The 27,152-nt window shown below is 46.3% G+C and overlaps 1 protein-coding gene across 1 annotated transcript; it reads right to left on the bottom strand.

The window, feature by feature from the left end:
* Positions 1 to 14,796: 14,796 nt before the first annotated feature.
* On the bottom strand, positions 14,797 to 17,805 carry LOC136459094 (protein TUNICAMYCIN INDUCED 1-like). Its single transcript, XM_066458998.1, has 3 exons — positions 17,633 to 17,805; positions 17,170 to 17,517; positions 14,797 to 15,822 (listed from the first exon to the last, which is right to left on the bottom strand). Exons 1-3 carry the CDS (start codon positions 17,762 to 17,764, stop codon positions 15,037 to 15,039), a joined length of 1,266 nt encoding a protein of 421 aa, XP_066315095.1. The 5' UTR covers positions 17,765 to 17,805; the 3' UTR covers positions 14,797 to 15,036.
* Positions 17,806 to 27,152: the final 9,347 nt, after the last annotated feature.

Raw genomic sequence — 27,152 nt, 5'->3', positions numbered from 1 at the left:
GGGTTTATTTACCCCTATTACAGGTGTTGCATGAGAAGTACCTTTGTGTGGAGGATTCTTCTGGTGGGCTCAGACGGATCCTCGTTCTTATCGATAGATGTTTATTTTAAATTCCATTGTTTATCATTCCGCACTCTGATATTTGGTAATGTAATAATATAATTTTTAAGAAACTCTGATGTATGAAATGGACCTATATTGTAACTCGTTCTTATTATTGGATCCTTGGGAAGAATATAGATCTTTCGGGTTCCCCCTGGTGGTGTGCCGACGGATACCGCCGATGTAGCTTGCTTTTGGGATGCTTAGTGTCTGGTGGAAGACGAGCGCCTCTATAAGTGTGCTATTTCAGATGATTCTACCATAGTTGGTACCAGAGCCAATAATGGTTACGGGTTTCATCACTCTTTTTCAAAACTAAAAAGTTAACCAACAAAAGCTTTGTGAAAGGTAGGATGCGATTATATTATGTAAATAAGTATAAGCCCTAGCAATATGGTCTATCTAGGATAACGACACTAGTTTTGTCTAATCAATTTTCTATAGGTACACTAACTTATGTTGCGTAAGAAATCGATTAGAATACGGAAAGTGAGTGTGCGATGTGCTGAAAAATTTATGAATGCCACTATATTTCGGCTTGAGTGAACGTATAGGATGATGCATGCATCATGATAGTAGCATTTTGCTTAAACTAAAATCCCCCCTACACGTATAATTGGATTAGTAAAGCGATAGGATTAATTAAAAGAATGCTTTAATTAAATATGCTATCATTTCTCTAATCTCTTGCTTCTGATCGGGAAGGTTGTTCTAAATGGATGGGTCCCTACCTCTTACAGATAAATCTAAGGTCTGGACGTGGGAGCACCAGTGCTGGGGTGGCTCATGGTCTTGGCGAGGGCCAAGGCGAGAGTGGCTAGGCCAACGAGCACAACAGGGAGAGCCATGGGGCTCCACTTCTGGCTCCTCCTCCTCCGCCACTGCCTCCTCCGATGACTCACGCTGAGATGATGGTGGAACTATGGGTTGCTCACCGAGAGGCAGCCCATGCCATGGAGATAATGGCAGAAGTTATCGCTGGCTTCGCCCATGGAGGCCACGGGGGCAATGGTAGGAACGGGGGTGGTGCCCGCCATCCTGAAGGACCCTCCTCTTACCAGGATTTCCTCAAGACCCACCCGCCCACTTTCACACTGACAGATGAGCCCCTGGAGGTAGAGCACTAGCTTCGCATTCTAGAGCAAAGGTTTCTGTTGCTCAACGTGGCCGACGAGCAGAAAGTGCGCTTTACAATGCAGCAACTATTAGGGTCTGCAAGTGCATGGTGGGATACCTTCTATGCCATACAGCAGCCAGATCATCTGGCAACCTGACAGGAGTTCGCCACAGCATTTAGAGAGTTCTATATTCTTGCTGGTGTCATCAACCAGAAGCTGACTAACTTCCTAGAGATGCGCTAGGGGAGTATGATAGTGATGGATTATGTTAATAAGTTCAATCACTTGTCCCAGTATGCTAGCATTCATGTGGACACTAACGAGAAGAAGGACTGCTTCTTTCATGGCCTCTCTTATATCCTTCAGGAGAAGCTGTACATGGCGAACTATCAGACCTTCGGAGCACTGATGAATGCTGCCATCACCATGGAGGGCTTGCAGCGGGATTCCTAGGCAGAGTGGAAGAGGAAGCGGGTGGCTACGGGGTCTTCCAGCCACCCTCATACTCAGAAGGTATAGGTTGTCTGATAGGGACCCTATCAATCATTAGGTAGGCCTTTGTTTTGACAGACCCACTAGACTTCTCAGATTTCTTCCACACAGTACCATGCACCCACTCAGCAGGTGCAGCCTCAGGGACAGTAGGTCCCACCTCACCAGGGATTTGGAAACAAGCCTAGTGCTTGCTTCAAGTGCGATAAAGATGGCCACTATGCCTAAGAGTGTCCCCAGAACTAGCTAGCTCAGTCTGCTCAACCATCAGTGAACTCCAGACTGGTCAAACGGACCATGATCAAGAGGAAGGTGCCTAGCCGATCTGGATAGGTGAATTTCATGAATGCTGAGCAGATATTGCAGCAGGAACCAATGATGACTGGTATGTTTACCATCGATTCCCATCTAGCCTATGTGTTGTTCGATTCTGGTGCATCACATTCCTTTATGAGCATGGGATTTGTAGACCGACACAACTTACCACTTATGGCTATACCATATGCCTATAGAATCCGTACTGTGGGTTTAAAAGGATCTAGGATGTCGCCTAGAGGGGGGTGAATAGGCGTTTCTGAAAAATCAACACCTTTAAAAACAGAAACGATTAGTAATAGGAGTTTCCAAAATGGAAACTCCAAATCAAAGTAATACAACCCCTCACAAGTTAGCCATAAAGTATATAAAAGATACTAGATAAACCTAGGGAGCCAAACAACGGCAACCAAAGAGTTGAATCAAAATGCACTAGTCAGTTAATGTCGGAAGTCCTGACAGTTTGGGTCAGAACTTCCGACGTGTCAGAAGTCCTGACGTTTGGGTCAGAACTTCTGACGTGTCAGAAGTCCTGACAGTTTGGGTCAGAACTTCCAACGCAAACTGTCAGCACTTCTGACCCCTACGGGAAATGAACTACAAGTGCTAAAATGAACTTTGTGATGCCGATAACTTACAAACCCACTTCCTAGTGGTAAGGTAAGGTGTTGGGTCACTCTCTTGACGTTGATAAGCCACCACTCTGTAGATCGAGGCCCAAACCCTAAGAAATAGCTAGAGAGAGGAAGATAACCAAATACATGTAAATTCGAGCAAATCACAACAACAACAAGCACGCGGGAGACAAGAATTTATCTCGAGGTTTGGCAGCCCCACAAAGGAGCTCCTACGTCCTCGTTGTTGAGGTGACCACTTAGGTCGGAGTCTCTTCCACCTCCTTGCCTCACTCAAGGATACCACAAAGGTCACTTGAGTTTCTTCACTAGAAATCAAGGGTAATACAAACTTCCCAAGGCTCTTCCACAAGATGGAAGCTCTTGGGCAATGCCTAGCCGGCTAGGGGAAAATCCCCAAGAGTAACAAATGCAAATCAAACCGGCTTGATGAAGAAATCAAGTGCTCAAGTTTTCTCAAAGTGTTTTTTCTCACTCAATCCACTCCCTAATCACTCAAACCCTTTAGGAATTGAAGTTGGGAGCAAAGGAGTGAAGAGAGGGGAGCCTAGAATGCTTGGGGGTTGTTTTGGCCGAGTGTTCGTTGCAATGAAATGAGTGGGCAACAGTTAGAATGGAGGAGACGGGTATATATACTTCAAGGTAAAATCTAACCGTTCAGATCTACGTCGGGAGTTCCGACGCAGATCTCGGGACTTCCGACGTATGAAGAAAACACTGTTCATGCGAGGTCAAAGTCCACTCGAGACAGCCAACGTTGGAACTTCCGACGAACGTCGGGACTTCCGACGGTCGGAACTTCCGACAAACGTTGGGACTTCCGACGGGCACAGTCAGCAGGTCAGTAGAACCATCGATGCCGGGACTTCCGGCTTGGGTCAGGACTTCCGACTGTCGGGAGTTCCGACGTCCACAGTCGCCACGCAGGCTATGACTGGGAGTCAGCACTTCCGGCAAGAGTCATGACTTTCGACTGTCGGGAGTTCCGGCTTACGTGGGGACTTCCGACACCGACAGTCAAAGAAAATTATTCTATGTGCTTGTGAAGTGCTAGAGTGTCTCTCTTTTAATTTAATTATTATGCTTGAGCACTCTATCTTCCTCAGACCACCTAAACTTGCATCCCTCTTAATAGTACGGCATACCGATTAACTCAAGATCAAAAGAAAAACGAAATTAAACCTTTTGAGTTGATCTTCTTTAAAATTGATGTCGTGTCTTTCAATCTTCATCAAGTGAGGGTGCCAACATATCAATATTGATCTTGTCACTTGAGCATAGCCATCTTGAGCACGTGACTTGATTCCATTCATCAAATATGAATAACTCCAAATGCATCAAGTCACTTCCATCAAACACTCCAATAGTGATTTGATCCTCCACAAAAACGTGGCCATCATAGCTTGATTAGTACCTCAACTAAATGCAAGTACTTCCTTCTTCACCCTAGCTAGGTTCTTCGGCCGCCAAGCCGTCGCTTGCCCTTCACCCTTGCTTAGTACCTCGAAGCCTTTCCTTGCTATCTTCACCATCTCAAGCCATCAGGTCACATCTTGTGTTGAATCATCCATTCATGTATTGTCATCTTTTTCATTTTAATTTAGCAAGCTTCAAATATGAGACCATTCCATATGCAATCCCTCATGTCTCATTAATTAACTCTTATCGTGCTTGCTTTCACATAGATCATTGAAATCCCACAATAAATAAGCATTTGCATGAATTCCATTTGCATTGTTGTCTTGTGCTTGAACTAGATTATTTATACAACAATACATCATTTTGGCTTTATACAATTTCATCAAGTATATGTGAGAAAATCAATTTCCTGTCTAACACTTAGCAAGCATGTTAGTCCTTTAATCATGTTGTCACTTAATCATTCAAAACCCACTAAAGGGCTAGATGCACTTTCAGGGTTCGCAAATGTTCATCAATACCCGAACGGATATAGTAAGCTTGGTATTAGCCACCCATACTTACAGCCTACAGTTTATGGTAATGCATGGGCAAGGCATTGATGCTATTCTTGGAATGAACTAGTTGTAGGTGTATGGGGTAGTCTTAGATTTGAAACGAAGAAGTGTCGAGTTATGGCTTCCTTCTTCTAAGGATAGGATGTCTCTGCTTGTACCCTCAGATCCAGTCTTACCTGTTGCTGCCCATGCTGAAGCCTCTCCTGATCTTACCCCCATCCCTATGGTATGTGAGTTCCTAGATGTTTTTCCTAAAGATCTTCCTGGGTTGCCACCGGACAGAGAGGTGGAATTCTCCATTGAGCTAGAGCCTGGTACTGCTCCTATCTCTTGACATCTGTACCGCATGGCTCCAAGGGAATTGGCTGAGATGAAGAAGCAGCTGGAAGAGTTAATAGAAAAAAGTTTCATCCATCCTAGTTCTTCACCATGGAATTGCCTAGCCATTTTCATGAAGAAGAAAGATGGTACTCTGCGGATGTGTGTGGATTATTGCCCTCTTAATGCGGTAACGGTTAAGAACAAGTATCCGTTGCCACACATAGATACTTTGTTCGATCAACTAGCTGGTGCCAAAGTGTTCTTGAAGATTGACCTCCGATCAGACTATCATCAGATCAAGATCAGACCACATGATATACCAAATACATACTAGGTATGGATTATATGAGTACCTAGTGATGTCTTTTGGTCTCACCAATGCTGCTGCCTTCTTTATGTACCTAATGAATTCAGTCTTTATGCCGGAGCTAGACAAGTTTGTGGTAGTATTCATTGATGATATACTGATTTATTCCAAGAATGATGAAGAGCATGCCCAACACCTTCAGATAGTACTATCTCGACTAAGGGAACACAAGCTTATGCTAAATTCAGCAAGTGTGAATTTTGGTTAGATCGAGTGTAGTTTTTGGGGCATGTGTTGACACCTGATGGTGTTTCAGTAGATCCTAGCAAGGTGCAAGATGTGTTGGATTGTAAGTCTCCCAGATCTGTGCACCAGATTCGTTAGTTCCTTGGTCTCACGGGTACTATCGGCGTTTCATTTTAGAGTTCTCCAAGATAGCCCAGCCAATGACCAAGCTGCTCCAAAAAGAAGCTAAGTTTAATTAGAGCCTATGATGTGAAGAAGCCTTCCAAGCTCTGAAGACATTTCTAACCACTGCCCCTATGTTGGCCCAATCGGATATTGATCGACCCTTTGATGTATATTGTGATGCCTCAAAGATGGGGCCAGGGTGTGTGCTTATGCAAGATGGGCATGTGATAGCTTATGCTTCGCGCCAACTAAAAAAGCACGAGGTGAATTACCCCACCCATGACTTAGAGCTAGCTGTTGTGGTCTACGCTCTGAAGATTTGAAGGCACTATCTGTTAGGCAACAAAGTGCATATTTTTATAGATCATAAGAGCCTCAAGTATATTTTCACTCAGTCTGAGCTGAATATGAGGCAAAGGAGATGTTTAGAATTGATAAAGGATTACAACATGGAAGTCGATTATCACCCAGGAAAGGGCAATGTAGTGGTGGATACTTTGAGCCAAAAGTCACGCCAGGTTGAGAAAACAACCTTGTCTCTCAACCATGTAGAAGTGCTGGCTCACATTGTCTTGACCTCAGAGTTGCTTGAGCAGATTATTCTAGAGCAAAAGCATGACCCTGAAGAAATTCCCCACATCAGAAAATTGATGGTCGAGGGGCGTGGCCCTCACTTTAGTGTTGATGAGCATGGAGTAGTGAGATACAATGATAGACTAGTGGTCCCATCCAATGAGGAGCTAAAAAGGAAGATTTTGAATGAAGCCCATCATTCAAAGCTGTCTATTTATTCTAGCAGCAACAAGATGTATCATGATCTATGCCACTTGTATTGGTGGTCCAACATGAAGCAAGACATCACCCGGCATGTCGCGGAGTGCGACACTTGTGGTAGAGTTAAGACTGATCATATGCGTACTCTAGGATATTTGCAGCCCTTGCTCATTCCTGTTTGGAAATGGGAAAATATTTCTATGGACTTCATGGTGGGTTTACCCCACACATACAAGGGCTATGACTCTATTTGGGTCATTGTGGATCGCCTCACCAAGTTGGCTCATTTCCTCCCAGTGAATTCTAAATATTCTACCAGACGGTACACCGAGTTGTACTTGGACCGGATTATGACTCTACACAGAGTTCCCCTCACTATCATCTCTAATAGGGGATCAGTTTTTGTCTCTCGCTTCTGGGAGCAACTCTAGGAGTGTCTTAGAACTAGTCTCCTTTGTAGTTCAGCCTGTCACCCCCAGACTGATGGCCAAACCAAAAGGGTAAACCAAGTGCTCGAAGACATGTTGAGAGCTTATGCCATTTCTTTTCCTAAGAAGTGGGATGGATGCTTTAAGTTAGCTGAATTTTCTTATAATAATAGCTACCAAGAGAGCATTCGCATGGCACCATTTGAAGCTCTGTATGGGAAGAAATGTCGGACGCCGCTTAATTGGGTTGAAGTGGGAGACCGTGGATACTTTGGGCTAGAATTCATCAAGGAGTCTCAAGAGTAAGTTGTCCTTATCCAATGTCATTTGAAGGCAGCTTAGAGCCGACAGAAAGCCTATGCAGACAGGCGAAGAAGGCCTTTGGAGTTTAAAGTTAGGGATTATGTGTACCTTAAGGTATCTCCTATGAAAGGAGTACATCGGTTTGGTATCCATGGCAAGCTAGCTCCCCGATATGTGGGTCCTTACAAATTTTTGAGGCAATGTGGCCCCATTGCTTATCATCTCCAGCTTCCTAAGATTTTATCTGTGGTACACAAGGTGTTTCATGTGTCGCAATTGAAGAGATGTTTGCGGGTATCGGATGAAGCTGTAGAAGTTGAAGGGCTTTCCCTCCAACCAGATTGGACTTACGTTGAGCACCCTGTAAAAATCCTGAATGAGAAAGAAAGAGTGATGAGGAACAGTGTGGTAAAGTTCTACAAAGTGCAATGGCAAAACCACTCAGAGGATGAGGCCACGTGGGAATAAGAGAGTTACCTATTGAAGCATTACCCCCACCTCCTTTCTGGATCTGATAGTTGCTGCATCAAAATGTAATTCCTATCTCTTTCTCACACCAGGCACATGAAAATCTCGGGTCGAGATTTTATTTTAGGGGGTAGATTTGTAACACCCTCGGTGTTATATTGTACAGTTTTTGCTAAAACTATGTTATGAGCATCATGTTTATGTATTATTGCATGTGGCAAAATGAGAAATTAAATTTTGTTGCACTAATTCTCGATTTGAGCTCTAATTTATTCCTTGTCCAAATACTCTCCAGTACAGCTCAACTCACTATTGTCATCCTGATCCAACTTCATCTCTCGCTATTCATCTTCTTCCTAATCCTCAGAGCGTGCACAAGGCACACTGCTCTGCTTAGCCCGCGTAGCATGTGCACAGCGATGACCGACCGTAGCAACAGCATCGCACACGCTACACATTAATCGCACTCACAAGCTCAGCCCACCGAGCATGCCGTTCGCTCGCTGCTCTACAAACGCAGCTCAGACACCCTTTCCACATGCCATCACTGTAGACACATGAAAGCAACTACGATACATTCTCTATTGTTATCCTCACATTTTCCTTGAATGCACGTACTAGCTAGGGCTACTACTAGCTAGCAGAGTCACGGTGTTTGCAACAAAGTTTACTCATACAAAAGGACTAACTTCCTATAGATGAGATGACCATTCTGGCATGGTGTAGTACCCTACCAGTGTATGAATTCGCATGCACTAGATAGGTTTAGCAAAGGAATCTTGATTAATTTCTTTATGTACATAACTAGCATGGATCAGCAGCACTAGTACTTGATGACATCAGTATTAGTAGTACAAGATGACGTGTAAAAGATAGCTAATAAAAAAAGTGATACTTAATGGAGTAGTATTAATCATCTCATGGTAGTCTAAATAATCTAGCTACACAAATAGAAGAACACATCATGTTAAGATCGTAGCTGCAGACTTGAATAGCTAGCTGAGGCCTAGAGTGACTAGGTCATAGGTAAATGGAAGGCTAGTATGACTGCCACACCCTACAGTACAAGTACCAGCTGATGCAACGAGCCTGTCGTGCCGTGTGCGGTGGTGTGCCTGGACTGGCAAAGTAAGGACTAGAACACTGTAGCTTGCATAGGCCTCAAGTCAAGGTCATCACCGTCGTCGGTGGTTTGGTTGGGGCGACGACCACAACCGCACTTATTGCGATTCATGATTGTATAAATAAATAAATGTTCAATGCACGGCCAAACAACCTTTCTGCACACACTGCCTTACACAATCGTTGGCCAGCTCACAGAGTCACAGTCACCGAAGCTATTTGCTACCCCTGAGATATGCCAGATGGTTGGCCAGGCCTGTAGAATGACCAGCATACTCATCGTGGTCTCGTCTGAGTCACGAGCACACGAGTGGGACCCCTAGACTCGATACTGAACCGTTTGCTTCTCCATTCCCACGTCTCCTGTCTTTAAAAGGACATGCCGAGCCGCCGAGCCATCCCGCTCCGCTGCTCACTTGGTTCTTCCTCTCAAATCAAGTTCCTATGTTCTTGCCCAAGAAAGTTGTGTCTATCGATTTCTCCCCGAGCTATAATCGACCCAGGTAGCTAGCCTGCAAGAATTCCTTCATTCTCCTTCTCCATTATTTCCTTAACCTGCAGTCTCATCCATTATTTCTAAACCCATACTAATGTACCCAAATAGCATTCACTAGGATCCACCCGATCATCACGTCCAACAAGCGTCGTGAAGTCCAAGTTGCCCTTACAGCACGTCATCTCTCTCCATGTGAGAGCTCCATAGCCATAAAGTTAAATGACAAATTATTGTCATTCATGAATTATTAGCATACCACTTGGCAAGATTTATATCTCCTCCATTAATTCCTTGACTTGCATAAATGAACCAGCACCCTCCCTCATCACGTCATGGACCAAAGACCCACAGCCATGTGCAAGTCAAGAAGTCCAATAGCATGATTAGCCTCCTCCAATAATATCATTTCTTCACCTTTAGAGCTCATTTGAATTTATTTATTTATTGTGAAATAAATTTTGTTAGATTCCTAAATTCATGATCTATTTGTTAGTGTAATTAGTTCGTATAGTTCAGTGATACCTTTAGTGTTACTTTATTATTTCGAAATACATATTATTATTATTATGGTTATTTAGAGAATGAATTTTTGTGATGCATTGGTAAGAGTGCTAGCCCTAAAAAAATTTTACAGTAGGTTCATTATATTATTATGTGCTCACTGTAATTTTTGTAGCCTTAGAATAGGTTGATAAATATGGTAGCTAGTGCACCTTGTTTTATCATATACATTGTAAAGTGATATTAACAATAAGGATGCCTTTAGTTGCTAAGATAATACATGAAATGTTTCATACCTGTTTAGTGGGAATAATAGGTAACTTTGTGTATTAGTCATTAGAGTTAGCTTAGTAGCTTGGTAGATGTATTCTTATTTTAAGAGTTGCTATTGCCGTATTACTAAGCGTTGCATCATCATTTCATGCATGTAGATAACGAGTTGGTAGAGTTCGTGACTGCGGACGAGCAGGAGTACGAGGAGCTAATCGAGGAGTACAAGGAGGAGGTTCTCTTGCAGGAGGGAGTCCTGGAGCCATCAGTTGCTGACTTTGCTAACACCCCATCTGCCCAAGGCAAGCCCCGGTACATAACCTTTATTTTTTATCACTATATATGTATATGATGTGCATTTAAGTTATAGGCATTTTAAGGAAACTACATGCATAAATATATCCACCCATGAGTCCTACTAGTATAGGTCGAGTAGCTGCTATGCTCAGGATGTTGGTGGCGTGGGTAACCTGTCGTTACTCACAAATAGATGATAAATATGATCAGTCATGATAAAATGGTGGAAAGAAAAATTATGATTGGGTAGGGATATGGTTGGGTTCTAGTGGGTGTAAAGGATTGTGTCCTGCGACCAATAGGGCATAGCTCGGTTACACTTTTTCCCTGTTTGTGTCAATTAAGAACCGATCGTTGCAATGGACACGAGGCAAGTCACAAATCTATTGTCCCGAGCACATACTTGGGTATGGACGCAGAGAAGACTTGTTGCTCTCTTGTCGTGGATCCGACTCTTTTCGGACCGACTGATTGGAGACGGAGATGGTAGAGGTCCTTGCACTGCACTAGTTCCGGGACTCAGGAGTGGGGGCTTGGAGTCTAAGTTTGGATGGGGACCTGGACACCCAGGACAGGAGGGTGATGGGTTAGTCCTACTTGTGCCTAGGGTACAAGCAGGGCGTTTGTTTTTGGGGCACCTAGCTGGGCACATTGGTTCGTGAATCGCCACCAAGTTGGTATGACTTGTCTTACATCTAGCATCGTAGTAAGAACTAAAAGTTAAAAGAAGAAGAAATGGAACTGATTGCTCAACTCTTGCTTGAAAATAGAACAGGTGCTTATATAGACTGGATAGATAATAACTTAATACGGCTGATAATAATAACATAAATAAGGACTCACTATTAGTATTGCTTTTTGCTAAAAAAACCAACAAACCATGAAGCTTATCATATTCCTTGGAGTCAGGAAATTATTCTCACTAGTCGAATAAGTCTTGCGAGTATATTGTGTACTCAGGGTTTATTTACCCCTATTGCAGGTGATGCATGAGAAGTACCTTTGTGCGGAGGATTCTTCTGGTGGGCTCAGACGGATCCTCGTTCTTATCGATATATGTTTATTTTAAATTCCGCTGTTTATCATTCCGCACTCTGATATTTGGTAATGTAATAATATAATTTTTAAGAAACTTTGATGTATGAAATGGACCTATATTGTAACTCGTTCTCATTATTGGATCCTTGGGGAAAATGTGGATCTTTCGGGTTCTCTCCGGTGGTGTGCCTGACGGATACCGCGCTGTAGCTTGCTTTCGGGGTGCTTAGTGTCTAGTGGAAGACGAGCGCCTCCGTAAGTATGTTATTTCGGACGGTCCTGCCACAATCCACCCCTAACCAAATTCTAGAACCCGAATCCACTCTAAAAGCTTGAACTTTTTGCATGCAAATCCAGTAGCACAAAGAGTGGAACAATATTAATATTAATTCGGATCGATACCTTCCGGAGGGCTGTGGTAAGCTCATAGCCGGTGAAGTTGGCGGTTGCAGCAACGACTCAATCGGGCCACCGAAGAGGGGCCAGAGGCGGAGGCCGGCTAATTGTCTACGTAGTCGGGACCACATGCCATCGTGCCTATCCTCGAGGGCTTGCACTGACGTCGCCTACAGAGGGGCGGCCGGCCGAATGGGCTGAAGTCAGGGATGAAGAGGTCGACGTTCGGAGGGACCGGGCGACGGGTGGCTGTCGGAGGTAGCCGAGGGAGTCAAGTGGGACCAAACCCTAAGACCAGGTATATATTGGATGGCATGATGCGGGTATTGCTTTTGTCGAGGGGCAATTTCGTAACTGCGTTCCCACATTCCGCCGGATTTTCTCGAGAAATTTTGATATTTAACCCTCCATTCGTACATCTCTATACATTTGACACTCAATTCGCAGACTAAAATTTGACCCTCGACACACGATTTTTTTGGATACGAGAGATTCTCTCCTTTTCTATTTCCAATTGTCTCTCTCATTCCTCAAGACACCAGAAAAGGCCAAACTATCCTGACTTCTTTCGGTAAACCCTCGGTTCGTGCGCCTCCTCGTCGGCATCTCCCTGGCCAGCTGCGGGGAGGGCAGAGGGGGCGGCAATGCAACCGCCGCCCAAACACAAGCGCCGGACAGGGCACCTGGCGGGTGCTAGACGGGGGGGAGGGGGTTGGAGGGGTCGGGTGTTGCAGTCGCGGGCTTGACGTGTGCCAAACGGAGGATGGGGTGGAGAGGGGTCCGATGGAGGCGACGGGCGCTGGCCAACAGCATTCGGAGGAGCCGCAAGGTCAGTCGTGACTCACGCGACAATAAAAGCGCGAGGATGAGGAAGGCGTCCATGTCTTCATTTTGGTGGAGGGCAGTTTAGTCTTTTTTTCTATAGCCTAATTAAATGGAAGATGATATTGGAAATAGGAAATTAGAGAAAATCTAGAAATCCTTCTTATCCAAAGAATTCGTGTGCCCGGGGTCAAATTTTCAAAGGTCTATGAATTAGGTGTCAAACATAGAGATGCGTGCTAATTGAGTGTTAAATATTGAAATTTCTCAATTTTCTAACCGGTGGTGGAAGGCTGAGTTGCTTCACGTTCGCTCCATCGCGGCCGGGACAACAATTTCTGATGAAGCGAGCTAGAATCGCGCGTCTAGCATGGAATTGTGTTTGAAATCGACGCCCTCGAAAAAATAATAGGAGATTGAGATAATGAAATGAGTGGGATATGTTATGTACATCTTTATACGTGAAAGAATCTGGTTTCATCCTAGCACTGGCGACTCAACACCGCTTTCTTGGTGGACACGTGTCATCCTGCCATGCTGGCATCATATCGTGCCGTGGCAGCCGTATGTGTCGTGCCCTCTCCACGACAGCTCCCAACACGCCGGTCCCACTTCATACTCAGCCCCGCTTTCTTGGTCGACATGTGTCATCCTGCCATGTTGGCATCATATCTTACCGTGGCAACCGTATGCGTCATGCCCTCTCCACGACAGCTCCTCCCAACACTCCGGTCCCGCGTTATGACGCTACACACGTGCCTTGATCTTTGCATATTTATATATACACAATAAACATACATTTGAATTCTGGAACGGTCTGCCGAGTGATTACACCATATGTTTGGTTAACTGGGCCATTAGGTCGAAGCCTAATCACTAATTTGCGTGCTCCTTGATCTATGGGATGAGATCATTGTACGAGTGTTTGGAACTGCTTCACAAACTCTGCTCTACAAATTTCACCGTGGAGCAGCTCCACAAAAAAACTAGAGTTTATGGAGCACCTCTTTAGGTGCTCTCAGAACTCTATTTTTCCTCGAACAGAATGCAGAGCTGAAAAACATGGAGCGGATCAGTCCCAAACACCCCCATAATCTTATTAGTTTTAATGCTCCTCCTTGATTGAATTCAATCTTCATATTAATCAATTGTTTGTGATAGTATAAATAAAAATGTACCAGAAGTCCATCAACTCTTAAGGGCATACCTTCTATGTTATCAACTCTTAAGGGCATGCCATCTATGTTATCAACTCTCAAATTTTATTTTTGGGTTCCTAATAAACTTTCTAGGAGCGTCTCCACCACATCCCCTTTCTCTTAAAATCTTGTAAAGGGGAATGAGAAAATTGAGTTGCAAAGTATATTGGGTATGAGCTCTAGCAGATTGAGAAAAGTACATTGTTTTATGTGTGAAACCCACGTATCAGTGGTCAAGAAAAAATGTCTTTGAATTTTATAGGCATTGGTTCATTTACAGAGAGTTAAAAAAAAACTGTAAAGCTTTAGAGCTAAAGCCCCAGTGAAAAACTGTAAAGCTTTAGAGCTAAAGCTCCAGTGGTCTAAAGTTAGCTCTAAATCTTAGCCCACTTCACATTAACACATTACTTCGTAGACCTCGCGGGCGTGCGGGCGTGTAGCGCAGTGGCAAAGCTCCGGTGGTGGGAGCTGGCCGGCCGGGGTTCGAACCCCGGTTCTGCACCACTTGCTTCGTGCAAGCAAAATAATTTTCAAGCGTCTGCCTCTCACGCGTGATGCCACAATGGGATCGTGATGTGCCCGTCGCCTACGAAATCAGTGGATTTCGATGATCTCAAGAAGGATGCGGTTAGATCTGAGTGTAGTTATAGGTTTGTTTGTACACGGGTGATGTATGTAGCGTGCGTGTTGAATGGACGTGCGTGTGTACGAACAGATGCTACAGCTATACCCAGATGAGAGGAAAAAAAAACTTCGTAGACCTCAAAACTGAGCTAAAGTGCTCTAAAATTTTAGAGTTCTAAAGTTTAGAGAAGATAAAAACAGACCCCCAGTGATTCTAGGCAAATCACAACCGCACGAGACAACTCGGTATGATTTAAGAAAATCTTAACGACAATGCATCACTGTCAGAACAATTCAACCAACAAGTTCCAGATGATATACAAGGACAAGGCTAGCCAGTTTTTCAGTACTAAGAACTCGGCTCTTTCCCATCCAAAAATGTAATGAAAACTTTTTTTTCTGTATTGCTCATTATTCCAGTGGATAATATACAAGGCTTGCCAGTCTTTCAGTACACATAAAACACCAATATTCATGTCAAAGCAGTCAGTATATAGGCAACAAACTCTTGCCGCTTGTATGACTTTGTTACCTACGAGGCACCGTAAACTAACCACCACCCAACGTGTAGTAGCTCTGAAGAGAAAACATCAAAACAGCCTCCAGGCTCCAGCTCTTCCCTCAGAAAGTGAAATAAACCGGCGGTGGATGGACGATTTCCATCTTCGACCTCGTGACATTGCCGGTGAGCACACTCTCCGACATGGCCTCGTCGGCCTGGAAAGGCTGCACCTGCGCGATCCTCTCAGGGATCGCTTGACCCTCCTCCACTCGAGCAAGGACTTCATAGTGTGCTCTCAGCCTCTTGGGCTTCGTCTTCCATTCCGGAATATTTGACCAGTTCACCTCCCCTTCAGCAAGCTTCTTCTCCACCGCGAATGCCATCTTGACATAGGTTTGAGCAGAGGCCCGTGCCTTCAGTAGCTTGAAGGTACCTTTCTCGCCTGCTTTCTTTCCAAGTACCGAGGCCAAGAGCTCCTCAAATCCCTGCAGACTGCCATCTGATCCATTCAGAGACAAAAGAGGCCACAATCCAGAGTTATGTGGTTCATCCTCATCGTCAGCGATAGCAGGGATTGCCCCCGCCCGTGAGGAGAGCTCCACTTGGCCTGGGGCCAACCGTTTGAGCTTGAGCTTGTCCTTGGGAGACATGGAAGGAGTCGAGGACAAGGAGGTTGGGCCCTCAATGCGAAGTGAGAGCAGGGGTTTCTGATTAGACCGGGCTGCACCACGCAGGGCTTGTGCAATGGATAGTAGGCTCGAGAGGCGACCCTTGTAAGTGGTACGGTTGAGAGGAAGTGGTAGTTCAAGTGGCAACCGGAGGCTCACAGCTCTGGAACCCTTCACTGTTACGACTGCACCATCGGACAGAACAACCTTCTTCAAGGTACCAGCGTCCACATCATGCTGCAGAGAAATCAAGCATCGAAATTTAGATTTGGTTGTGGTGAATGTTCAAGCAATAGGTGTACAGAATTCATATGTCAAACATATATAAAGAGAGTAACTCAACTCAACTTATCATTAGATAAATATATGCTCTACAATATTTTTGTTTCTTTGACTCAATTAAACAATGGCATGTACTAAATAGATACCCCTGCACGAATCCCACATAGCAGAGGTTGCCATTTTAAAATGTATGCAGGGAATTCGTATTTCAAACTTGTAGCCTTAGTGTTTAATCAATTATCCCTTTGTTTGGTTTCGCTTTTTGGGAGCTAAAAAAACAGCAAGAGGCTGGAACTGCAACAAGAATTGGTTGTGTGCAAAACTCTTGCAGAGACTGGAATAAAATTCATTTTTTTTTCTAAAAAGGTTAACTATTATGATATTATATAGTAAGAATTATCCAATCTATCTATAGCATAACAGATTTGTAAATATCAAAATATACTTTCTCACATGAATATCTGCCAAGCAGTAAAGTACAGGAGTGTACAATGAAAACCGTAACCCAAGAAAAGGATCCTTATTCCACTAGAGCAATCCGGTAGACCACAATTGAACTGGCAAGGAAGTCAGACATATGCAACTGATAACATAATAGTATATCTACAGATATGAGCATATAAACACTGAAACATTTATCAGTTCATTCTTGTCACACTTTGCACAAAAACACCAGTTGCCATTTGCTGCTTAAAATGCACCTTAAAATCTTCAGGGAAGGAAGTCCAAAGTTAAAGATTCCAGCTGCATCATACAGAAGTACTCCCCTCATTCTAGGCTAGTCCGAGTTTGAGACAAAAAAAAAAGAGTATCTTTTGTAATGCCACCGGCCCCAACTCCAAATTTGATGATAATTTCAGCCGTGCCTTTTGGTTTGCCTCTGATGCTCGAGTGTGAGTAAACATTTAGCTTAACCTCCTGATCTTAATGTTTTTAGTGTTCCTATTCTATCACTACCTCCTGACATCATCCCAATTTGCACTTTGATGCCTTTGGGCGAGCACGCTTGACCCTTGGCAACCACACCATTTCAATCTCTAGACTAGACTCTCAGAAACTCAGATACATACCGAAGACACAGACTCACAATTCAAAACCAACCAGAACAAGAACAATACAAGTCGCACACTTGTACCGTTGTACAAAAAGGAAAACATTTCATTATTTGGGTGTCAATCCACACGCCTTACTGGATTTTGGTCTCAATCCACACCCCCGGCATGCGAATTCTATCAGCTCAGGTGTTCCCCTCCCATTTTCATCAATTTCCAACTTTTTGCAAAAACGAACTTCTGCTCTTACCGGCAAGGCAAGCCTGACGTCGTCGCCGTCCTGGATCCAGAGCTCCATGGGCCCGGCGAGCTGGAAGGGCGGCAGGGTAGGCTCGACGACGCTCCCCCTCCCGCCCCGCCTGATCTCGGCGAGCGCCGTGTCGTCGGCGTCGGCCTGCGAACGGAAGATGGGGAGGTCGACGAAGTCCCACCGGCTGACGTCCTCCAGCAGGCGCACCGGCAGGACCTTCCTGCCGACCTCGATGTTGAACTCGTACGCCACCGCGTGTCCCACCAGCGCGTCCCGCACGTCGAATCCGGACACCTTGAGCCCCTCGGCCTGGAACCCCAGCCCCTTCACGATCGCGTCCCTCAGGTCCTGCGCGCGCCGCAGCGGGAATCGCGTTCAATCCATTGCCCAATCGGATCGGATCTAGAGGAGGACAGACGAATCACAGCAGGAGAGGGAATTTCGCTTCAGCTCAGTAGCTCACCGAGATGGCCTTGGGGACCGGGGGCTTGGGCGTCGCGGCGGCCTCCGGCTTCACGAGGCCGTGCGCCGACCCGGCCACGAGGAAGAGCGCAAGCGGCAGAGCGAGTAGTCGCCATCGAGCGCGAGCGGGCATGGCTGCTGCTACTGGTGGTGGTGCCCTTCTTGGCTATTGAATGATTAAGGTTTTTTTTTTAAAGGTGCCATTACAATTCTTGGAGACCGGAAATATACCATTACAATTCGTCTCATCGTAAGCGTGCCATTATAATTTTACGATACTTCGAAATCTGCCATTGTGTACGCCCGATGAACACTTGGGCCCGCTTGCAGATCCACGTGGCATACGGCGGACCGTATTCGTCCGTCGGCCGTCTTCATGTAAACGGCGCTGTGAACATCGCTGTCTCAACCCCTCTCTCTCTCGCGTGCTCCCAGTCTCTTTCCTCGGCCAAGAACCCTAGCGTGCGCTCCCGGCGGCGACTTCGGCGGCGGCGGCGACGACCACCCGACGGCGACGTAGCAGGCCAAGGTGACGGCGCAAGGGGACGACTCGACCGTAGGTAAGGATGAGCTCGAGCTCCACCGCTGCTGGCACTCGAAGGATGCAGTACCCCTACTGGACTGTCCCGAATGCCATGTTCCTCTAATCAGAATCGTGAGCAAGCAAGAGCGCTCGAAGGATGTCCCATTTGTCAAGTGCCCGGACAACATAAAGGTAGGCCTTGTTGTGTTAATTGAATCTTCATTGTTTGGTTTCTATTTGACTGATTTAGGGTGTGCAGGGTGATCCAACAACTTGTGGCTGGATCCGTTCGGAGGAGCAGTACGAGGCCTGGTTTCTGAATCAACAAAAGGAGCAGCAGATGCAGGTCCAGTTGCCCCTTCGTCATCAAGTTGGTAATGGTATTGGTGATTTCAAGCAACAACTCCGTGAGATGAGGCAAACACTGGACATTGTTGTTCAAGACATTTGGAAACTGAAAGCGCAAATTGGAGACATGCATTCTGTTGTTCCTAGTCCAGCTAGTAATGCAACACAGGACATGGGTAATAAGAAAATGCAGATTGTGTTAGATGTATCTGTTGTAGTAGGTGTTCTTGTTGGTGTACTGGTAGGTGTAGTTATTGCCTAGATGATGAAGTGACTGTAATGAAATTGATCAGCATTGTGCTATATTTTTTATGAAATTATGTAAGAATTCCAGCAGCATCTTGTCTTGATTTTGGATGAGGAGAACAAGGGCTAGCAACATTCAGAGTAAAGTAGATCAAAGCACACAGACCACAGCCACATGACAGTAGTGAAAATACAATAGAGTTCAAACATCATTTCATAATCAAGTTAGCACTAAATATCCATACGCAGTACAGTAACAGCAGCAACTTAGAAAGTTGGCAAGTTCAAATGCCTCAATACATAGTAGAGTTTACTAGCTAAGCAACAGAAGTGCCACATTACTTGTAGGTCCACAGTGTGCCTCTTTTGATTGTTCCAGTCATCCAAGAGAGTCACTTTAGCAATGTCATCGTCACTGATAGCTTTCCTGAATGAAACAATATCAGGAAATAACTCCCCCTTCTCAATCTTGGGGTGCTCTGGGTCATGGATCACATGGATCTCTTCAGGGTCTGCATCATTGACCTCTGTCTCAGTAGGAAAAGCATGAGCATCATCATTAACAGCATTATGAGAAACATGTGGAGGTGAATTACTATGAGGTTGTGAACTGCTATGTGGCTGTGTTGGTGGTATTGGCATATACATTCCCTCATCATCATAACCCACATACTCTTCATCATTATCAAACATATCGGGCTCCCTGTCAGGCTCAACTTCAGCCTCCATGGGAACCTTTGGTGCATCATCTGCCTTAGATGATGGCTGGTTAACATTACTGTCAGTAGGGATTGCATTGCCAATGTCGGGAGGAATCACACATAAAGGTTCTTGAAAGGATCAAGATGCCCAAGAGGGGGGGGGTGAATTGGGCTAATTCTAAATTTACTTGCAATAAACAAATCCTATGGATAGCCCAATTAACCCCTTGTGCCTAGAAAAGTGTTTCTATCAAATTAACGCACAAAAAACTTGCAACCTATGTTCCAAACTTACTCTAGCATGGCAATTCTATGAATGCAAAGACAAGTATTGAATTGCTCAAAGTAAATACTTAAAGTAAATGCTCAAAGTAAATAGAGAGAGGAACGCGGTGATGCTTTGCCGAGGTATCGGGGAGTCGCCACTCCCAACTAGTCCTCGTTGGAGGACCCGCGCAAGGGTGTAGCTCCCCCTTGATCCGCGCAATGATCAAGTGCTCTCTACGGGTTGATTCTTCGACACTCCATCGCGGCGAATCACCCAAAACCGCTCACAACTTGAGTTGGGTCACCCACAAGCTCCGCCGAGTGAACACCAAGCTCCCAATCACCACCAAGCCGTCTAGGTGATGGCGATCAACAAGAGTAACAAGCACGAACTCTCACTTGACCATGCGAAGCCTAATGAGAAGATGGATGCACACTTGTCTACTCTTGATTCACTAATGAGGTTTCACTCTTGGATTCTCAAATCACAAACACCTCACTAGGACCTTGCTCTTCTTGGCACTCACAAACATGTTTCTCAGCTGTTAGAATGAGCAAAAGTGACTCCACACACGAGTGGAGCTTCTATTTATAAGGCAGCCTGAAAAACGAACCGTTATGAGCTTCTGCGGGGTGACCGGACGCTCCGATCGTGTTGACCGGACGCTCCGGTCAGTTTAACCCGCGAACCAGTAGTAATGAGTTGACCGGACGCTGGCAGGGTCCGGTCAGCACTGACCGGACGTGTCCGGTTGCATAAAACCCTTACTGGAACCTTACTGGACTCGACCGGACACTGAACCCTCAGGGTCCGGTCAGTATTGACCGGACACGTCCGATCACACTTTCTCAAGTCTGGACCCTTACTGGAGTCAACCGGACGCTGGCCCTCAGCGTCCGGTCACATTGACCTTCCAGCGTCCAGTCACACTAGACTTGTTCTCCTCGGTCAAATGAACTGACCGGACCCTGCGACCAGCGTCCGGTCGCACCGGAGCTAGCATCCGATCAGTATTTGACCCTACATTCACTTCCAACTCTCGATCAATTGTGAATGAAGTTTGCTCCATGGGATCAAAGGGCTTCATAGGAGCTACCTAGAGCTAGTTTTAACAAGTGTGCACCACACCTAACTCACTAGACTCAACTAGGTCAAGCTACCCATTCATACCCCCCTTTAATAGTATGGCTAAAGAAAAAACAAGGTCCTAAACTACTCTAAGTGTCTCTCCAACTCTAATCGACACTTAGAACTAGTCATCCTTAACCTTGTCGTCCATCCTTTGAAAACCGAAACGATTTCCATCGTAGGGGCATGACAACTTTGATTGCCCGATTGATCTCCATTACTATGACCTAACTTAATTGCATCTGCAAAACACACGTTAGTCATAGTAATCTTGTATTGTCATTAATCACCGAAACCCAACTAGGGGCCTAGGTGCTTTCAGTTCTAATGCATCAAACTGATCAATAGAGGCAACAGATTGATCAAACACTCCTACAACAATCTGGCAATGCATCTGGTCCTTATACATCTCAAATATGTCATTCATCTGGAACTGGTTTTCTAGTGTGACATCTTCACACACCCTTTTGTCATAGTACCAAGTAGTTGGGCACTGAGTACGAGACCATTTGACAGCATTGCGCAAGCTGGTCATCATTAATTCAAATGAAAACGAGCCTATCTCCACATCCCACTTAATTACAGAGCCCTTTGTGTAAGCTTTCCTACCCAAAGAGTCTATCGTACAGAATGCTTCCACTTTAATCTCTAGGGAAAATAGTGGAACCCTAGCATCAACCAAATCACATCAAAATGTGCACATCTCCAGCGACAATGTATAAATTGAGGCCTAATCTACTCATCTTTGTGCTCAGCAAGGAGAGAAAAAGTACCTTTCGTCGCCGTCCACCATCGGCGACCCACACAGGGGCACGTCCGCCATTGATGCGCACGCTACTCCATTGCTTTCCTTCGACTGGCCCCCATGCGCCGTCTCCTTGGTCTGCTGCGCCGTCGTCGAGATCGTCGCCGTCACCATCGCCGAAATCGCCGCCACCACCACAGCCTAGGGTTCTTGCTCGGGGAGAGAGACAGGGAAAGTGAGAGTGAGAGAGAGGTGGAGACGGTGGCGTTCACCACGCCGTTTAGATGAAGACGGGCGACAAATGGATACAGTCGACCGTATGCCACGGATGCCTGCAAGCGGGCCCAAGCGTTCGTCGGGCGTATACGATGGCATATTTCAAAGTATCGCAAAATTATAATGGCACGCTTGCGATTAGATGAATTGTAATGGTATATTTCCAATCTTCAAGAATTGTAATGGCACCTTTCCAAAAAAACCCAATGATTAACCGTATCGTTTCTGTTCTCCTCCGACGAGGGGAGACGAATTGGATTTGCTACGGGGCTATAAAAAGATGCTTTTACATGTATGCTATTAGGAAAGTTTGTAGTTACATAGAAGCCATTAAAAAGGTGACTGCACACAGGTGCCACTGCTCTAAACTTCTTTGTCTTACACGTCATTCCGTCTTTGTTTTGTTTGTTTTTCACCGTTTGTTAGCCCTTACAGGTGGGACCGGCCAGTGAAATTGTCCATATTGCTCTTAAACGGTGGAGATCGTGTTGACTACGATTCACCATGTTTTCTTCTCTCTCGGTCTCTTCTGCTCATCATCCTTTGGCTGCGGCATAAAGACGAGGGGCGTTACAGCGCCGTGCCCCGGGAGGAGAGCGCAGAGGAGGCCCTGACGACGAGGACGGCGAGCGCAGCAAGCTCCTCATGGCAAAACCCACGGCGGCGCTTGGCGATAGGGAACACGAAGTAGATCCGCCCTGCTCGGAGTGCCTCCACGTCGCGCACAGCCGGGACCTCGGGCAGCCAGCAGCCGTGGGCGGGTGGAGGACGCAGACTGGGCCGCTGCCTGGTGACGGCAACGGAGGTGTAGGGGCCAGCAGCTGTGAGCAGTAGCGTGCGCCTGTGGGCTGTGGACGAGAAAGTGCGGCATTGCAACGGGTGCGCACCACCTGCTCCACCATCTGACGCCCCTCCGTTGCTTGGATCTGGCGCGCCAGGTGTTCGACGGCCACAATGGCGTGTCAGCTGCGGTCTACAGCAAGGAGCATCTGCTCGAGCACGTCATGAGCGCGCTGCCGCCGGACATCGACCGCGGCGACTGGCTTCAGGCGCTGCCCCGCTCGCTCGTCGCTGGCTTTGTCAAGGCGACCCCGGTGGCCTGGCCCCAGCACCGCCCTACACCCTTGGCGGCGGCGGCCGTGGACGACGCGAGGAGGGCGAGGTGGTGGCCGTCGCCACCGCCGCGGAGGAGCAGGAGCAGGAGCAGAAAGGTGAGCGGGAGCACGAGGACGAGCAGCGGGTGGTCGGGGCCGCCGAAGCCACCGCCGCCGGGGTAGAAGCGGTGCGGCGGGGCCTTAGGGTGCGCTTGGGCCTTCTTGTCGTTGGGCTCCGGGTCCTTGACAACCACGGCCTAGAAACGAGGAGCAGTTGGCACCATGGGCGAGCGCAGCAGCGAGGACGGTGTCCGCGTCAGCTTGCCGGCCCCCGGCCCCGGCCCGCCCCCCGTCCCGTCGCCGTGGCCGTCCATCCCTCGCCGCCGCCGCTCCCCGGCCCCGACGCCTCCGTCCCTCTCCTCAATCTCTGGCAGATCTCCCCTAGAGCAGACGCGCCGTGCAAGCGGGGTAGGCAGGCAGAGGATGGACAACCACCGTCCAAGGGCAACATGGACAATTTCACTGGCTGGTCCCACCTGTAAGGGCTACCAAACGACGAAAAACAACCAGAACAAGGACGGAATAACGTGTAAGACAAAGAAGTTTAGAGCAGTGACACCTGTGTGCAATCACCTTTTTTTATGACTTATGTGTAATTACAAACTTTCATAATGACATACATGTAAAAACCTCCTATAAAAACGATCTCTCTCGAGAAGAAGGACGACGCGTGGGGCCCTTGAAGCTGGTGGGTCCCGCCGCGAGCCAACGGTGTACGGAGTACGTGGAAGTCTCCAGAGGGTGTAGTCCAGTTTTCCCCGGCTCGGTGTATGGAGTACGTGGAAGTCTCCAGAGGGTGTAGTCCGGTTTTCCCCTTTCGGGGCGGCGTTCCTTCGCGGCTGTGAGACTGTGACGAGGAACACGTGTAGCAAACCAATCAGATGCGAGCAATAGATTGCGTGGATGGCGCAAGCCGAGAGCGGGAGGCAGGTGAAGCGGTCACCGCACCGTCTCTGCCGGAGTGTGCCAGACCGCAGACGATGTGCCGTTTGGACCTGGGATTCTAAAATTTACAGATTATCGGAGTATCATAAGGGCAGGTACATAATGTTTTATGGAATTCTAAAGTTTTCATGATGTTTTGTTGAAGGATTTCTCTGATGAATAAATTAAAAAGGGTTTGGACAGCATTGGGAACTTGAAGGCTCCCGGCGTTGATGGAATGCCTGCTTTGTATTATAAATCTTTTTGGGAAACAATTGGAGATGATATCATTAGAGAGGTACGGAATTTTTTGAGTGGTGGGCCAATGCCGGATGCTTGGAATGATAAAGTGGTGGTATTAATCCCCAAAGTTCAAAACCCAGAAAAACTCAAGGATCTTCGACCGATCAGTCTATGCAACGTCGTGTATAAGATTGCATCGAACCGATTGAAGATCCTATTGCCTGAGATTATTTCGCAAAATCAAAGTGTGTTTGTCCCTGGTCGTTTGATTATTGATAATGTATTGATAGCATATGAGATGAATCATTTCATGCAAAATAAAAGAAGTGGAGAGGACGGGTATGCGGCGTTGAAGTTGGATATGAGCAAGGCCTATGATAGGGTGGAGTGGCCTTTTATAGAGAAGATTATGAGAAGACTGGGGCTTCCTGAGAGATGGATAAGCTTGATCATGAAGTGTATTACAACAATCACTTATCTTATTTGGGTGAATGGCGGCTTGACTGAACAAATTTTTCCTACCAGGGGTTTACGGCAAAGGGGATCCAATTTCCCCGTATTTATTTTCGCTTTGTGCGGAAGGTTTTTCAGCCTTGTTAAATGATGCTGAGATGGATGGAAGGATTCAGGGGGTCTCGATGTGTGCAGGAGCTCCTAGCATAACTCACCTTTTGTTTGCAGATGATTCGTTGCTTCTCCTAAAAGCAAATGAAGAGAATGCACAACATCTGCGACATGTTCTACAAATTTATGAGACATGCTCGGGGCAGAAAATAAATAAAGAAAATTCCTCTCTTGTGTCTCAGGCCAGAAGAAGGCTTATGGAAATTCTTGACCTGTCACAGGAGTCGATGAATGCACGGTACTTGGGGTTGCCGGTAAATATGGGAAAATCAAAGGCGAGTGTGTTTGCATATTTAAAGGAGAGAGTCTAGAAACGCATTTAGGGATGGAAGGAAAAATTGCTATCCAAAGCTGGCAAAGAAACATTGATTAAGGCAGTGGCATAATCAATTCCTTCATATGCCATGTCATGTTTTGACCTTACTAAATCTTTATGTGACGAAATGGGCAAAATGATATGTACATACTGGTGGGCGCAACAAGATAAAGAGAATAAGATGCATTGGGTCTCTTGGGAGGAGATGTGTAGAAGAAAAGAGAAAGGTGGGCTTGGCTATAGAGATCTTCATCTGTTTAATCTGGCGATGCTTGCACGGCAGGGATGGAGAATTTTATAGAATCCTGATTCTTTATGTGCACAGCTGCGGATGGCAAAGTATGGCACAAATGACTCCTTGCTGCAGGTTAAGGGCTAGGTACCTCCTATACTTGGCGTAGCATTGTGCGTGAACTCCAAGCGCTGAAAAAAGAACAGATCTGCAGAATTGGGGATGTTGTTCAAATTAAAATTTGGGAAGACCCGTGGATCCCAAATAGGACCACCAGGAGACCGATTACCCCTAGGGGTCATACTGTGCTGACTCGCTGAAACGATCTCGATTTCCACGAAAGAAAATTCACAGATACGAAGTATAACATGATAGTTCCAGACGATCATTCCATCACATTATCCAATAACAGTCGACATCACAGTCATATATCGAATACCTGTTTTAAAGAGAGTACAAATAGCAAGGTTTACTCATTATTACATCGCCACTTCGCGGAATCACTCAGAGCATGTAGCAACTAGAACATCATCAAGTAGAATGGTAGCGGGCGTCGACTCCATCTTCACGAACAAAAACTTGAACACAGGAACAAGACCTCTAATCCTCCCAACCGTCTCCCTGGAAGTCACACTCAGACTCAAAACCTGCCAAACGATTATCAATATGATTTGTACTGGCCACTGGCTCCTACCCTATGCTTATGTTTGCTTTGTGGTAGTGGAATGCAAGGGTAGAGCAAAAGACCAATTGGTGGCTGTAGTTTTTTAAGCGAGTATGTCAAATTTTAATAATAATTCATTAAGTTTTAACCCATCTCATCCGCACGTTCTCCCATCCCATCACACATATCTCACCACTCTCACACTCTCTAGGCGACAAGGACGACTTCCTCTCGTGCCTTGCCTCATCGGCCAAAACTGGAATCCAACACAAGAATCCCAGGGAGGAGAGAAGAAGGGGCTCCACTCACTAATCAAGGGAAGCGTAGGTCATAAGAATATCCATATCCGAGGACGCGGCTATACGTATAGATCGATCAACTCTGCAGAGCGTGTACACCTGGAACTACAAGATCACCATCATCGGTGGTGCCCCACCTAGGCTGATACCGGGCTACTTTCTAACCGGTGCGATGCCACCCTACCACTTAGCCCTGGGCCACCCCGGAGTCTACCGAAATGCTAAGACTGTGAGACGTAGTACCAGGCCTCAGAGGTCACTATGCTGTCTTAGGAGGGTGTGAGCCACACGCCCGTACCTCCCAACACTATCTGTTGATGCAAAAAGTAACCAACACGTAAATATTTGTAGTTTTGCTATACGTTGTGATCAGAGGTGGCCTAGCACTCAATGACACATGGTTTATACTGGTTCAGGCAACGTGCCCTACATCCAGTTTGAGTCGGTCGGTGACTTTATTCCTGAGCCCAGGTGCTCGAAGTTTGCTGTCGGGTTACAAACGGAAGGGAGAAGGATGGAGGGTAAAAGAGGTCTGGTCGGACTCTGGTCTGGAGGACCGAGAGTAATGGGAGCTCCGCTATGTGCTAAGTGTTTGAGCGTATGCTTAGAGTTTGAACCTAGTGGTTCTACTGTGGCGCGTTAGTGAACTGATCGATCCCCTTGTTGGGAAGGGGCGCATCCCCTTTTATAGATGAAGGGCATGGTCTTATAAGTAAGAGAGATAGAGTACGTATGCTACTAAGTCTTGTTGCCCACGCCGACGGGTACCAGATAATGGTAGGCGCCCATAATACTGTTTATTGTCAGATACACGTGGGAGGTTGCGTCAT

Source organism: Miscanthus floridulus, chromosome 6, assembly GCF_019320115.1.
Source record: "Miscanthus floridulus cultivar M001 chromosome 6, ASM1932011v1, whole genome shotgun sequence".
NCBI lineage: Eukaryota > Viridiplantae > Streptophyta > Magnoliopsida > Poales > Poaceae > Miscanthus > Miscanthus floridulus.
The sequence above is the reverse complement of the archived record's forward strand: the minus strand, read 5'-3'. Positions and strand labels throughout refer to the sequence as shown.

What these genes read in the sequence shown, in the direction of transcription:
- LOC136459094 (XM_066458998.1), bottom strand. Translation starts at nt 17,764, where the DNA reads ATGCCCGCTCGCGCTCGATGGCGACTACTCGCTCTGCCGCTTGCGCTC. An exon ending in CGGTCCCCAAGGCCATCTCG is followed by an intron (nt 17,518 to 17,632) that starts GTGAGCTACTGA and finishes CGGCGCGCGCAG; the next exon opens with GACCTGAGGGACGCGATCGT. An exon ending in ACGTCAGGCTTGCCTTGCCG is followed by an intron (nt 15,823 to 17,169) that starts GTAAGAGCAGAA and finishes ATTTCTCTGCAG; the next exon opens with CATGATGTGGACGCTGGTAC.